The sequence below is a fragment of the Gasterosteus aculeatus genome, chromosome 17 (assembly GCF_964276395.1).
Source record: "Gasterosteus aculeatus chromosome 17, fGasAcu3.hap1.1, whole genome shotgun sequence".
NCBI classification, from domain to species: domain Eukaryota; kingdom Metazoa; phylum Chordata; class Actinopteri; order Perciformes; family Gasterosteidae; genus Gasterosteus; species Gasterosteus aculeatus.
Genome location: NC_135705.1, coordinates 21,191,490 through 21,204,554, shown reverse-complemented (window position 1 = coordinate 21,204,554; position 13,065 = coordinate 21,191,490). Strand labels below are relative to the sequence as shown.

Genomic DNA, 13,065 nt, shown 5'->3' with positions numbered 1-13,065 from the left:
AAACATCCAGCAGCAGCCGACGGCGTCACGCTGCACACTGACGGAAGCAAACGCACAGGCTCCGCTCTGTACTTACTATGAACTACCTTTAGCAAAGGACACGTGATTGAGCCTGAGCCCTCTGGAGGATTGAGGCTGTGCAGGACTGGAGGCCACCTGCCTCACCCGACACCCGGGGGAGTAGGCGGAGGTGGGAGGGGGGGCTGAAGGGGGAGAACTAGCAGGGAAAATGGCACAGCGCCTCCGGCCGTCGGGGCTGAGCCAGGGGCTCATAAAGGTCTCAGAGGCACCATATCTATGAGAAAGCAGGGGCCAGTGTGGTTAAGGAGAGGAAGCAGTCTTAAGCTCTGACCGCTGCACAGATCCTTCAACCCTGCAGCCGAGCCGGCGTTAGAAGAAAAGGTAACAAAAAAGGCCATCAGGGGCCGCAGTAAAGGGAAGAACAGAAGCCGGTGGCAGGTTCCTTCTAGGTAATTAAACAGTGTGCTTAGGTCGGGATAAGTAGGATCAGGGAGGGGCCTAATGGATGGCTTTGTTTTCTCACCTGTGGTGGGCGGAGTGGGTGTAGGGGGTTGTGCTGTAGGCGTAGGACTGCGGCGCGTGCACAGGCATGTTGTATTCCGACATACCGCTACAAACACTCATGGTGCCTTGCCAGTTCACGCTGGACGACACTGAAGACACTGGAGGAGGAGAAGAAGTCGTCAGCAACCGGCCCGCCAACATGCGAAACCAGGGAAAACCACCAGGCACCAGAGCCTGTAGCACGGGGGGCGGTGGTCTCACCCGAGTAGGAGATGTTCCGGCTGCTGTGCGGCGCGGCCGTGGTCTGGTAGCCCAGGCTCTGCTGGGAGCCTCTGTCGTAGTCGTAGTTGTACGCGGGCTGCCTCTGAGCGGCGTTGCGATGGTACCAGCCTCTCAAGTGCTCGGCCACCATCTCCTTCTGGACGGCGTGCTCGTTGGCGCGTGGCGCCGGGCGGCTCCTGGGTGGCCTCAGCGTGGCGTACGGGTTCTGGGACATGCCGTCCAACTCGTCGGCGGCGTAGTGGCCGTGGTACGCCGCGGGCACGTGGCGGTACGAGGGATTGAGGCTGTAGTGTCCTTGCATCTCATTGTTGTACATGTAGTCTCGGTCGGGGTACGGCTCCGGCTCCTGGTAAGTGCGGTAGCCCGTCACGCAGTAGGCGGTTGTGGTGGGTCTGCCCCGCGGCTGGGAGGCGTGGCAACGGGTATCCGGCTGAGCCAGGTTGGGCATGCTGCCCGTGTTGGCGTACACGTTCCGGTGGCGTCCGCGAGCCCGGCGCCGGTGCGCGGGGTTGCCGGGGACGCTGTACTCGGCGCTGGAGTGGCTCGTGTAGGAGGAGCCGTCGTTGAGGACCTCGGTGCTGTTGCTGCGTCGGGCCGGGGCCATGGTGAACGTTGGCACGGGGGGTCCGGTCTCTGTGGCGAGCTGAGACTGGGACTCCAGACTGCCGCTGCGCTGGCGGAAGAGTTGCGGCTCATCCTCCAATCCTCTAAAAAACACATTCAAAGCCACATGTAAAGGCACGGCTTGTGGAGCACAGCGGGCGGTCAGTGGTCGGGTCCTACCTGAGCTGGCTGCTGCTGTAGGCGTTGCGGGTGAGGAGGGGCGTGGGGGGCATGCTGCGGGCGTCACGTGGCTGCCTGGAAGCCGCTTTGAGCGGGCTGCTGTGGCTCGATAAGGCGTCGCAGTGACCGTAGTGGAGCGCTTCCTGTTGGCCATAATTTAACCTGAAACAAACAAAGGGTTTAGGAACAACGGTTTCTCTTTCGGGCAGAGCTCGTTATTCAGATGAACACCAGCACGGTTTCCCTTTCTCGCAACACATGAGGAAAACAGCCAGGCTTCGCTTGTAAGCATCACTTTACGAGCTTTACGGCTGTTTAAAGTGAGATGAAGTGAACAGCCATTCAGGAGCTCCTTCTCTTCTGGGCTCTCTGCTTGGAAGGGTCTTCACAGGCAGCGACATGTTCTTTTCCATCTATTTTTAAAGTTGGTGTGGTGGGCTGATAAGAGCGAGATTGTCGGAGAGGCAGGATAAGGAGGGAGGAGACTGGCAGGAATGCAGCTCTGGATCGACTCTACAGGTCTGTACTAGCTCTGTGCTTAGCGTGTCTACAAAAACAACTGTCAGACACACACTGAAAACCTATTTATGAATCCATGTCACGGGTCGGTGCTCGCTGTACCTGCTGTCTGCATGCTGGTCGCTGGCAGAGCCCCGCTCGTTGTTGTAGTGGACGTCCAGAGCATCAGCGTGGTGGGGGTGCGGGGAATACGGAACCGATGTGGACCACTGCCTCTGGGAAATGGGCTCATCATCTGGGAGATAAAATGGATTGCTTGGTTTAGATTGCATCCAAAATGCAGCCAATGGGGGAGCAAGCACACGCACCCGGTATGACTGGGCACTTACCATCATCCAGAGTGAGGCTGTCAGATAGAGAGCTGAGGTCCGAAAGCTTCACATCGTCTGGTAACAGAAGAGAGAAAACCCTCAGAGACACATCACATATTCCACTTCCATAGAAAGCGACAGACTTTTTAATCCACTGCCACTGATAAATAAAGCTCACTTCTTAAAACGTAATATCAAGCTTTCATTTGTGGATGTCATGTACCTGCTAAGATCAGTGAGGCTCTCTGGGTGGGTTTCTTTCCTTTCTTGATCCTGTAGTCGTTGATCTCGTTCTCGATCTCCTCAAGCTTCCTCGCCGCATCCAGGCAGTTGTTTCTCCTCTTTTTCTTCACCGTCTTGCAGAGGTCGCCCTCGTTGGATAACTTCATGGCAGCTTCCACGATCTTCTGCTGCAAGGCGAACCTGCTCTCCAGATTCCTTAGATGTGGGTCCTGCAGAGGGACGCACAACGCGCGGTTAGCAGGGACAGAGACAAATCCTGTCAGCTGCAACATTATGAGCAGAGAAGCAGACAAAGAATTCAGTAAACTCATTTCTGAGGACAGAGTCACATTTAAAATGTGATTCATCATTTTCCCAATTGACTTGCAGATGGAAACCCAACAAATGTTTCATGCAGAGCATTATGCAACGTCAGCCTCAAACTACACTTTAAGCCTCTTAAGCCTCAATTCAAAAAGCCACATGATCAAAATGGTCTCCAGGTAAACAAACACAGTGTTGTTTTCCCCCAGTGTAACCTCCATGATTACATAACAGATCCCGCCATACTAACGTCGTCATAGGGGAAAAGGTCATCCAGCTTGAAGGCCGTCCCGACACGCCGCCGTACGTGAGGTGCCTTCTCCCCTGTGGCCAACGGATAGTCGCCAGGCAACCTGCCCGTGAGCTCCTGCAAATGAGAACCACATCGGACAGGCAGCTTAGAAAAGGGGACATTTTTTCTTTGCAAAGCAACAGAAAAAGAGGAATAACTCACGGCTTCTTTCATGCAGATCTTCTTCAGCTCCTCAATTTTCTGCGCCAGTTGGTCTTGAAGGTGTTTCTCTTTCTTTTTCAACTCGGCAACCTTCTCCTTCTTCTGCTCGTCGCTGACTTCAGAGTCCGCGGAACCTGCAATGAGTGCACATCTGATTAACTGGGAATTAAAGCAATCAATCATCCCGCGTCATTCTGATGTGGAGCACCAGCCATTTGCAGATTGGCTGTCTGCTCACCGGCTGAGATGAGGCTGCCGTTGCTGGCCATGATGAGCCGGTCTCTGCTCTCAATGGTGGACAGCTTGGCGATCCGCGGGGCGCTGATCTCTGTGAGGTCCATGGCGATGTCTCCTGAGCTCCTGGTTGTGGACACGTTTGACTGTAAAGAGGGAGGCGGGGGGGGGTTGTAAGTGACCGTTTCATGTTAGAAAATAAACGGTCTTGACTCGATTCAAATATTAGCGGCGGCTTCATTTGCATGCTGCGTACTCCGAGCGCGCCCTGCTCTCTCATCAATCAGTGCGAGCTCTATTCCTGGATGAACGCTGACACACCATCTGCCTTTAAGGGAGACAGAGGCGAAATAACCTCATTTGACTGCAGCCACACGCTCATCCATCTCCGCCACGAAGCGCGCACACAACACACAACTCAGCAAATAGCGTCAAACACAACGCGGGATATTCTGGTAACTTTCAACACCGGGACAAGGACAAGAACACGCAGTGCCTTTTCCTATTTCTTATCAACAAGCTTTGGGTTGAACGTGTTATTCTTAAACCACAATGGAGAAATAGCCAGAATATAACTCGTTCTACCTGCTACATCGGCAGAATGATGAAAATACTCAATTAAAGCCATCGAACCGGGTGTGAGCTCAGCCAACTGAGGACACGATCATTTCTCAACACGAGGCACAAGACCTACTTGCATCAAACCTGGTGACCCATCACATCCCTTTATTTACACAAGTCACGGCATGGATCAGGCAGTGCATCACATGATGATTTGTCACCATCACACCATGCTGTGACCCTTTTACACAGAAAGTGTGTTCATATTGGAACGGGAAGTGAAAGACGGGAGCTCCATTAGGTTCCGATCTGTCTAAAGGCTCATTCTGCAGCCCGGTGAGAACACGGAGAGTATGAAGCAGAGTTGGCTTGCTGAGAAGGAAGTAGAGTGAATCTGTGAAGGGAAACACTCACTTTGCTGGTCTTCCTGTCCAGGTAGAACTGGTGCTGGCTGATTGCCATCACCCAGATGGTTTTAATCAGAGAGTGGCTGGCATACCATGTGTGAATAACCAGACCGGTCTGCCCGAATGTTCGCCTGGTCACTGTTCTTCTGGAGAGGAGAACAAGACAAACGTTCAGTGCTGATCCAAGAAGCAACTGTTCAGCAGCTGCATACAAACAGTAAACGGTTAAAGGTGGATTAAAAAGGCTTTAATTAAGATTAACAAAAATGTGTGTCCATTTCAAGATTAAAAAAGACGATTAAGGTAATTGGCCAATTCAATTTGTGGGTCTGTGTGATAATATAGTGAAGAGCAACAAACTCAAGCTCCTTTTAAAAGGGATTTAACATCAGCTTTGGGGTTCAGTGCCACGTTAAAGCTTGTGTGAGGGGCAGAGGTCTTTAGCAACCATACAGTAATAAAGTGGACATTATAGACTCATTTGACAGAAAAGTTACAGCTGTTAACATGGAGTCTGCTATACTCATTTTTTACAGGGAACAGTAAACACATCTGTTAAGATCAGTTAAGGTAAATGAAGCAGTTTGCCTTCTCTGACCTGTGAGGGTCGTTTACTTCTACAGCAAATTTCTTCTCTCGGAAATACAAATTCTCCAACTGCTTCCAGTGGTACAGCTGTGGAAACGGGGGGGGGGGGGGGGGGGGGGGGGGGGAGTAGAGCGGCATGACACATCAGTGATCGAACACACAGACATCATCAGCATTCAACCAGAACAGATTCCATCAGTTCACTCAGAATAGATGTTCTTTCTTGGAACATCAGTGATACGACTGAAGCTGAAGCGGCCAGCCGGTAACACCGGTGCTGTCATAATGCTGCCACCACTGCATGGAGCAAAACTGTGCCGGGCGGCGGAAGAAACATTTGCTCCACTCATACTGGGCGCACTGAGCAGATCTGTGAACAATTCTCTTTGCTCGCTTTGGGGAGAAAGAACTTGATTAATGCCTTTCCCCATACATCTCTATAAGGACACAAGGTTATGGATCAGGAACCCGGAGACAAAACAGATCTCCACGTCCACTTAGGACAAACATATTTGCTGGGCAGATTCTGTAATAAGCAAACCAACTGTAACACATCACAAAGCTTCCTGTCACACAGTGACAGCGCCTGTGCATCCACATCCCACAGAGCAGGGACACCATTAAGGAGCAAAAACAAACGGCTGAACAGGTAACGGTTGGACACAATGGAAAGGCTTACCGTCAGGGACCTTTACTGCTTCTCAAATCCCTGAGGAATTTCTCTCAGGTCTGAATTGAATCTCTTTGACTTTCCCACCGGACCAGCGCTTCCCCGAACAAAACGCTCTACTGTCTGTTCCCAGGGAGCCGGATAGGTGTTGCAAGAGTTTCAGCTGAGCGGGTCACGCCCCTTTCACCAGCCCCGCCTCCTGTGACATCACATACGGACAGAGATCTCATGCTGCCTTCAAGGCTCTCCCCCTCCCTCCTACACAGCTCGCTTCCTTTTCAGTCGGACCAGATGAGCAGGTTGTCCACAAGTATTTGCAGGGCGAGGTTTTTGCCTCCTTTCATCACTGCCCCACTTCCAGTCACTCGCAGATAAGTCATCAATCCCGCACAGATCCAGAGTACTCCAGTTCCATCTGGGACATTCTGTGTTTTTCATATTGTAAACACCACACAAAGCGCTGCTGTGAGGCTGGATCTACTGTGACAATCTCGCCCAGCAGGGCGACCTGTTACTGTGCTCAATCATTAATAGCAGGGGTCTCGCTTTTCTTTCATGTGGCAAAGGGCAAGAAGAAAATACTGTGCACTATGACAACAAGCCACATGTTTACCTGTCCATTCACTTTGATAGGAAGCTTCCATTTCAGACAAATTGTAAATGTTTCTTTTACTTTGAAGATATCCCACTACTATCCATGACAGAGATAAATGACAGAGTTGGATTAATAATCAAAGAAGAACTACATTATCTTTATAATTGCAGGCATCACATCGTCAGGCTACAAGTAAAATGCAAAGCATGATACTGGATGAACAATGGGAACCCTCCGGCCAGCAGGACACTTCCAAAAAGCTCTCCCCACCGCAGGCGGGACCTCATGCCAATTCACACCCTGTAGTCGCAACCACCAGCATCATTTACATGGTAACAACAGATGTGCAACAAAGGCCTATTGGGACGGTAAACACTCTTTTTCTTCCTCTGAGAGAAACCGTGTGCCAGAACTTACATGGAGCTGCAACAGGACTCGCCTGTGACTTCAGGCCAAAGTATGTGACACACCTCAGAGTCCCGTCAAAGAGCAGCTTCAACTCCTCACGGGTATTTTTTTAGTTCCTGATCTCTCATACGAACTGTCATCCGTGTTCAATGTACATTTACAACTTGTTTTTAAAAGTCAGACCGAATGTTCAACATTCCAGAAGTGTTACTTTAGTGTAGAGATGTATTCCCTTCTCCAAAGAGGTTGTCAACCTGAAAGTGCAACACTGGAGGAATCATTATGCACACGAGCAGCTTGACTTACTCTGCAGCTACGCAAAGCGGTGACTCATCAGTTTGACTCTTACGCAGGGAAAACAACAGCAGCCATTTTCTAAAAGCAGCAAACACGACAGACAAATACTGCACTCAAATTTGAGTGAAAAAATGTTGTTTTTGCCAAACATGTTGCTACGGGGGGTTGGAAGTAAACCAGAAACGCCAGCTCACACCCACAACCCAAACCCCCCCAGGGGCGCAATGTCTCGCATGGATGAAAATGTGTCAGGCGGCTCGGAGTTACTCGCCACACCTTCAGATAACACGTCACCTCCATCGAGCAGAACTGTACGTTTCCTCAGCGTGACGCATCGCTGCAAGTTGTGAGAACGTGACAAGACGACCACACGGAATGTGCGTTTGATAAAACAAAAAATGGATCGGGTGGAGGAAGAGTTCAGTTTTTATTTCAAAGTATTTACATGAAACTAAGACAGTTCTTTCATGTCTCTATTACCCACAAGCAGTTTTATTTTGCTTCAGCTGTCTCATCATATGTGCAGCACATATGACCTGAGACCTGCATGAGGTCTCACTGGGAGGGACACCAGAGTGCTGATTGATTCAGGAAGAACGGAGTGTGGACCAGCCAGCGGCTTCCATCGTACATACGTTGCTCACATGAAATACTTTAACTCATCCTCTCCTTACAGAATACTTCTGTTTGTTTTGTTCTCTGCCCTTTGTCTGCTTACATACACTACATGAAGACACGTCATGGAAATAACAGTATTCATATTACTAAATGTGAATAGCACTTTCCTTTTACAGGGCAGGCAGAGTGGGCTTTTGAGTGCTAATGTTGTGTTAATGCATTAAGGATTTTTCAATTAATGAAAAATGTAGAAAAATAAAAATGACACAACTTTAAACTCCTGACTTCCCGCTAGCTTCACCTCTACACAGAGAATTGTTCTGCATGGTTTGATCAATTGTGTTCCCTCCAAGACACACAGACAGGTAGATTAACATAATGACGGCAGCATGCGGAGAAGGGATGGGTGAATACAAGAGGCTCCAGACACAGAGGACACCCTGAGAGGCAGACGCAAAGGAGCCACACATTTCCAAGCATCAGTAGGTGAGTAAACCGTATAAGGAAACAATTCTCTATCAAAAACACTCACCGAAACCCGGTATCGGTCCCCCAGCTCCAAACGCCCACCCACCTGGCTGGCACAGTGCCAGAGGTCTGCTGCTTCCCACAGAGGACATAATTACACCTTCCCAAGGAGGGTCGGGACAGACGTAGCCATTAAGGCCACGCTGCAACAGCACACTCTGCTAAGTCAAAAGGTCTGCCATGCAGCTACAGCCACTGAAAGACGCTGGAGACAAACACTTGTTTGGGACATTATCACGTTACACAAACATTGAGCTTGAGTACAAAGTACAAACTCAAAAAGGTAGTGCTGCAGGGAACCGAAAGGGGCGGGACATAATAGTAAAACTCAACGGTTTTTATACACAAGTACCTGCGATAAATGGTATTTCACATTACTTTCATAGTACCCAAACCTCTGTTGTGTCCACTCCGCTTTAAACTTAACGCGATAACCTGCGACGTGCTCTATTTGCTCGTATGCCTACAGCCTTGACTGCACGTAGCACATACTGATACTCCAACACGTTTTCCCATCCGTCTTCCTCGTGGTCCTGACTGACATGGGAACCAGGGTCTTCCTTTACAGTGTGGATGGATCATTAACCAGCTAACGAGAGGCACGGTTAGAAAATAGTTATAAAATAGAGAAGCTGTAAAAAAAGAAGCCAGCCTACCTTCCTCGGCTTCAGTTTATCCTGCAAATCGTACTGACCGATGCCCTTGTAGCTGACTCCCAGCCACCATGGCAGTCCCTGCTTATCCTGCAAGAAAGCACACGCACAAATCAGACCACCGCTCACTACAGGCAGCTTTATTGGAAAGAGTTGAAAAAAGAAGAAGAGGCGTGTTACCAAAGCAATTATCCCATTAGGGTCACAACAATAGCAACAAAAGAAGAGATTAAATACAATGAAGGCCTTTGAATCTGTGTGAGCCTGACTGAGTCATTTTAACACCCCTGTTTGATCTCCTCAGACACCTTGATTTAATAAGGCTTGGTTGAGAAAGTTGCAGGAAACAAGTAAAGGTGAGGTTACTAAATGTGCTGCGGTGCTTTACTGGATTTCTTTTTTAATTCAAGGAGGAATTCTGAAAAATGAAATGAAGATGACATCAAGTTAAGCTACTTCATGACTCGGGGCACCACTGTTACCTTCACTGGGTAATAATGGACTCCGTACGTCGGCAGGGACTCCACGAGGGCCAGATACCTTTGGAGAAGAAGGGAACAGGTTAACAAGATCTCCATTTACACTTCATCACGGTCAACGGGTGGCTGTTTAACCGCAGATGGAGCGGGCTTTAAGCGGCAGTCATTGAGAAGCCAAAGCAGTTTGCAGCGGCAGGCCGATTTGTTTCGGGTGCCTGACGGATGGAGAGTTCATTGATCGGTTCAAGGGCACAAATCAACCCCACAGTAAATGACCCTCGCTTGCTCGGAGTTACAATACAAAGAAAGCACACGGGAGGACCGACTCCCTCCCAAGGCTGGGCGCCTAGTCGACGAGCACCTCCTGGCGTGCTGACAACAGCCACCCGGTGCAGACGCATGAGGTTAAACAGGAGGCGCTGGAGAACTGGTTCATCGCTTTTGGGCGACACAGGTGATCCTAAAAGAAATAGTAGTTGTTCTGAACTTACTGCACAATGGCTTGTCCTCTGGTCAGTCCCTTCAGTTTCGTGTAGTGTTCAATCACTTTGTCCTCACTGCAAACGGATATATATAAAAAAATGTAATGAATAATCCATCAAGTGTTTTCCATTCCAGCCAAAGAGGGATTGTGAGAGGGCTCTTTCTTTGACACACATTCTGTCTGCTCATGCAGAAAATGCCGTCTGGCCCACTGGCCCGCGGATGGCTCTGATCTACCTCTCCTGCAAATGCATCCCATTTACTCGCCACTGCAATCATCCCCTTTAATACCATAGCGAGACTGCAAACCGACTGCGGCTTAACAGACAAAGAGACAGAGACTGAGAAAGATGGATGTGTTCATGTGTGCCAAAAAAAAGATTTCAATTTGGATGTTAAACTGAACGTAGCTGCTGCCGCAGCATCGGGTGACCATTTAGCCAGATGAAGAGGGGACAAGCAGAGGAGAAGACACAAGAAAAAGCAGTGAGTGTGGATTAAAGAGACGGACAACAATCCTTTAGATAGCCAGCGGCTCCACGTGTGCTTGCAGGGGCTAATGGGCAAACATAATTAACAACTCAGGCATTAAATAGTTACCCCATCAGAGGCAAAACCGGACCGCTATCTTGACACTCAAGGCTGCTGTGCTGGGGAATTTGCTGCTTTGTGCAACCAAGTGGCAATGACCACAGAGGCTATTTACATGTGAATTGTGACGCATATCTCGTGGAGGAAGGGATTGACTCACCAGAAATTGAGAGACGGGTGCTCCCTCAAGACTCTGGTGGGCAGAACTGGGAGCTGCTTCAGGTCTGATCTGGCCGTGTCAGCACTGACAAGAAAAATAATCATGAACAGACATTAAGAAACGGCTAATGCATTCCTTCAACAACAAAAAGTCATTTTTTACACTCACCATGGTGTAGCTAACTACTAGCTGCCCTATACGATGACAATGTCTGCATTTAGACATCTATCATAACCTGCAATGCACTGAAACGAGTGTTTTAAACCAGTATACTGAAGGAAAGTGAAGGTAGAATCTCAACTCAAAGTCTAAAAATGTGTAGAGGACATTTGCCCCTGTTCTTATTTTCACAGGGAGGTTTACTCTTCTCCCTTCAGGCAGGACAGGGATAATTCACGCTTTCAAACCTTTAGAAAGGAGCAGTGTCAGGATATGATTTTCATCTTTCTTATCTATAAATAGTAGTACTACTTGCCAAGACTAAACTTGAGCTTCACTCATGTCTTGCCAGACATCGCTTATAAAAACACATGCAGGGCCTTTAAATCACAGGAAGCCTTTTAAAGAGGCCGAGCACGAGATCTGAGAAATCAAAGCCATGTCATGCAGGTTCTCAGCAGTGATAAACTCCTCCCGTTGACTCTCTACTACTTTATATTGATTCACACCATGACAGATGCAACTGGTCCCCATTGGTTTCACTCGCAAACTCTGCCAAAATCCGTAAGTACTAAACAGAGAAACTGGCCATCCTATCGGTTCAGACAAACTGTGCTGTTCGTCACCAGGTATTCAATAGTGAACCATGGGTACTCGTACAGGATCTACAGTTTCAGCTGGACAAAAAGGACCGGCCAGCCCACGGAGACCTGGACAAAAGCCAATCACGAGCACTTGGCAGCCTCTCCCTGTGTTGCAAAGCATTGGAGCCCCATCACAGTGACAAACCTGCCGGGAGCCTCGGAGACAAACTCAAATGTGTAAGTCAGACTGTACATGATGTGGACTCGGAGAACATCCTCCATCTATAACAACAACCCCAACGGAACTAACATTGGATGAGTTATGGCCAATGGCTATTTGCCTTGGACACCAACTGAAGTGCTGTTCTTTTGAACAGCCGCTGACATGGTACCACAGGACCATAATGATTCAGGTAAGTGAGGCAGCTTACCAAACAAACACAAAGCTGAGCCGCTGTAAGGCCAGAGGCACTTGAACCGCTCTTCCCTGTAACTACCTCTCCTGGGTTCTGACTGGGTTCTGCTGCCGCGGCACTTTGCTTGGGGTTTGATGGCGTGCGTTTTACGGCTGGGGCCTGGCGTTGTCTGGGTGATCTACTCCACAGTCACGTTGCCCCGTCAGCAATCTGGAATTCATTACCACGTCGGTTATCTGCAGCGCGGGGGCCATTCCAGCAGCCGGCCCAGCGTGGGGGGGTGATCATACTCACGTGTCAGCTATTCTGCGCGGCTGAGACGTGGTGACTATGGAAGGAGCACAATGAGAGGGCCGGTTGCTGTGAATGAGCCACTAACTACAGGCTACACCTGCACACTGTCCGGGAGGAACGTTGGTCAATGTAAACATCTGAACACACATTGTGTTATCAGTTGCTTTAAAGTAACAGGAGTCAACTCATAGTGGCAGAGGCAATGACTCCAACTCACTTTTGAAGTCAATGACAAGTACAAAATAAAACCCCTTGGTCGGTTAGTTTTAAAACTGACAAGACAACAATTCATTTAGGATTTCCTACACTTTTCTGCAAACTCTTTCATTAGCGAGGAGTTTTAATTCATGGCAATCGGCTGTGGATTAAACCTGCAGGTGGTGTGATTCAGTACTGCAAGATGCTATCCAACAGCGAGCCAGGGGATTTCTGATACGAGCACAATGCGAAACCTGATGGCGCTTTATTCAAAGCACAGCAGGGGGGGTTGGCCCACAGCACCACAATAACAGTGAGTCCTCTTGACGCCAAGTTGTCTACCATTGGACAGTGGGTCTTGGCTCATCCCTCTTAAGGCAGCCAACTGTAGGAGGAGGAGGTCTCCATAACTCCTTTGCAGATAATCTCACTGCTCCAGAGCCCTTTGCTGATACAGCGTGGAGGAGACACTTTTATATTATATGCTTTATGAGGGGATTTACTGGGCCTTTTCTCTCAAAGAAGTAGTTAAACGGACATTGCAGACAGGGAATGAGAAAATGCTTCCACGGGACAGCGGGGGATACATTTCTACGATAACAGTGTTACATCTTCGGGCCCTTAGTACACTCAACTAAATACAGTTTGAGAAAAACAACTTGACTGAGAGTAATTTAAAATCTACTGTCTGGATAACATCGTGGAATGAGCAAGGAGAAAGT

The 13,065-nt window shown here is 49.0% G+C and overlaps 1 protein-coding gene across 13 annotated transcripts in view; it reads right to left on the bottom strand.

Moving 5' to 3' along the window:
- frmd4ba (FERM domain containing 4Ba) overlaps positions 1-13,065 on the bottom strand; it is a 31,010-nt gene that overhangs the window by 1,730 nt on the left and 16,215 nt on the right. For 4 of the 13 annotated variants that reach the window (XR_013453245.1, XR_013453243.1, XM_078092448.1 and 1 more), the window contains exons 8-23: positions 10,693-10,776; positions 9,950-10,015; positions 9,462-9,519; positions 8,983-9,069; positions 5,221-5,297; positions 4,630-4,768; positions 3,659-3,800; positions 3,421-3,554; positions 3,217-3,333; positions 2,644-2,872; positions 2,439-2,495; positions 2,212-2,344; positions 1,591-1,752; positions 787-1,514; positions 545-683; positions 77-295 (exon numbers count right to left, since the gene is read on the bottom strand). Coding sequence is in view for 9 of the 13 variants with exons in the window: in XM_078092448.1 (XP_077948574.1) it covers positions 77-295; positions 545-683; positions 787-1,514; positions 1,591-1,752; positions 2,212-2,344; positions 2,439-2,495; positions 2,644-2,872; positions 3,217-3,333; positions 3,421-3,554; positions 3,659-3,800; positions 4,630-4,768; positions 5,221-5,297; positions 8,983-9,069; positions 9,462-9,519; positions 9,950-10,015; positions 10,693-10,776 (2,571 nt within the window). In the remaining 4 variants the exon portion in view is untranslated. The remainder of the gene's footprint in view (positions 1-76; positions 296-544; positions 684-786; positions 1,515-1,590; positions 1,753-2,211; positions 2,345-2,438; positions 2,496-2,643; positions 2,873-3,216; positions 3,334-3,420; positions 3,555-3,658; positions 3,801-4,629; positions 4,769-5,220; positions 5,298-8,982; positions 9,070-9,461; positions 9,520-9,949; positions 10,016-10,692; positions 10,777-13,065) is intronic. The other 9 variants (XM_078092449.1, XM_078092450.1, XM_040202827.2 and 6 more) reach the window with 3 other exon arrangements.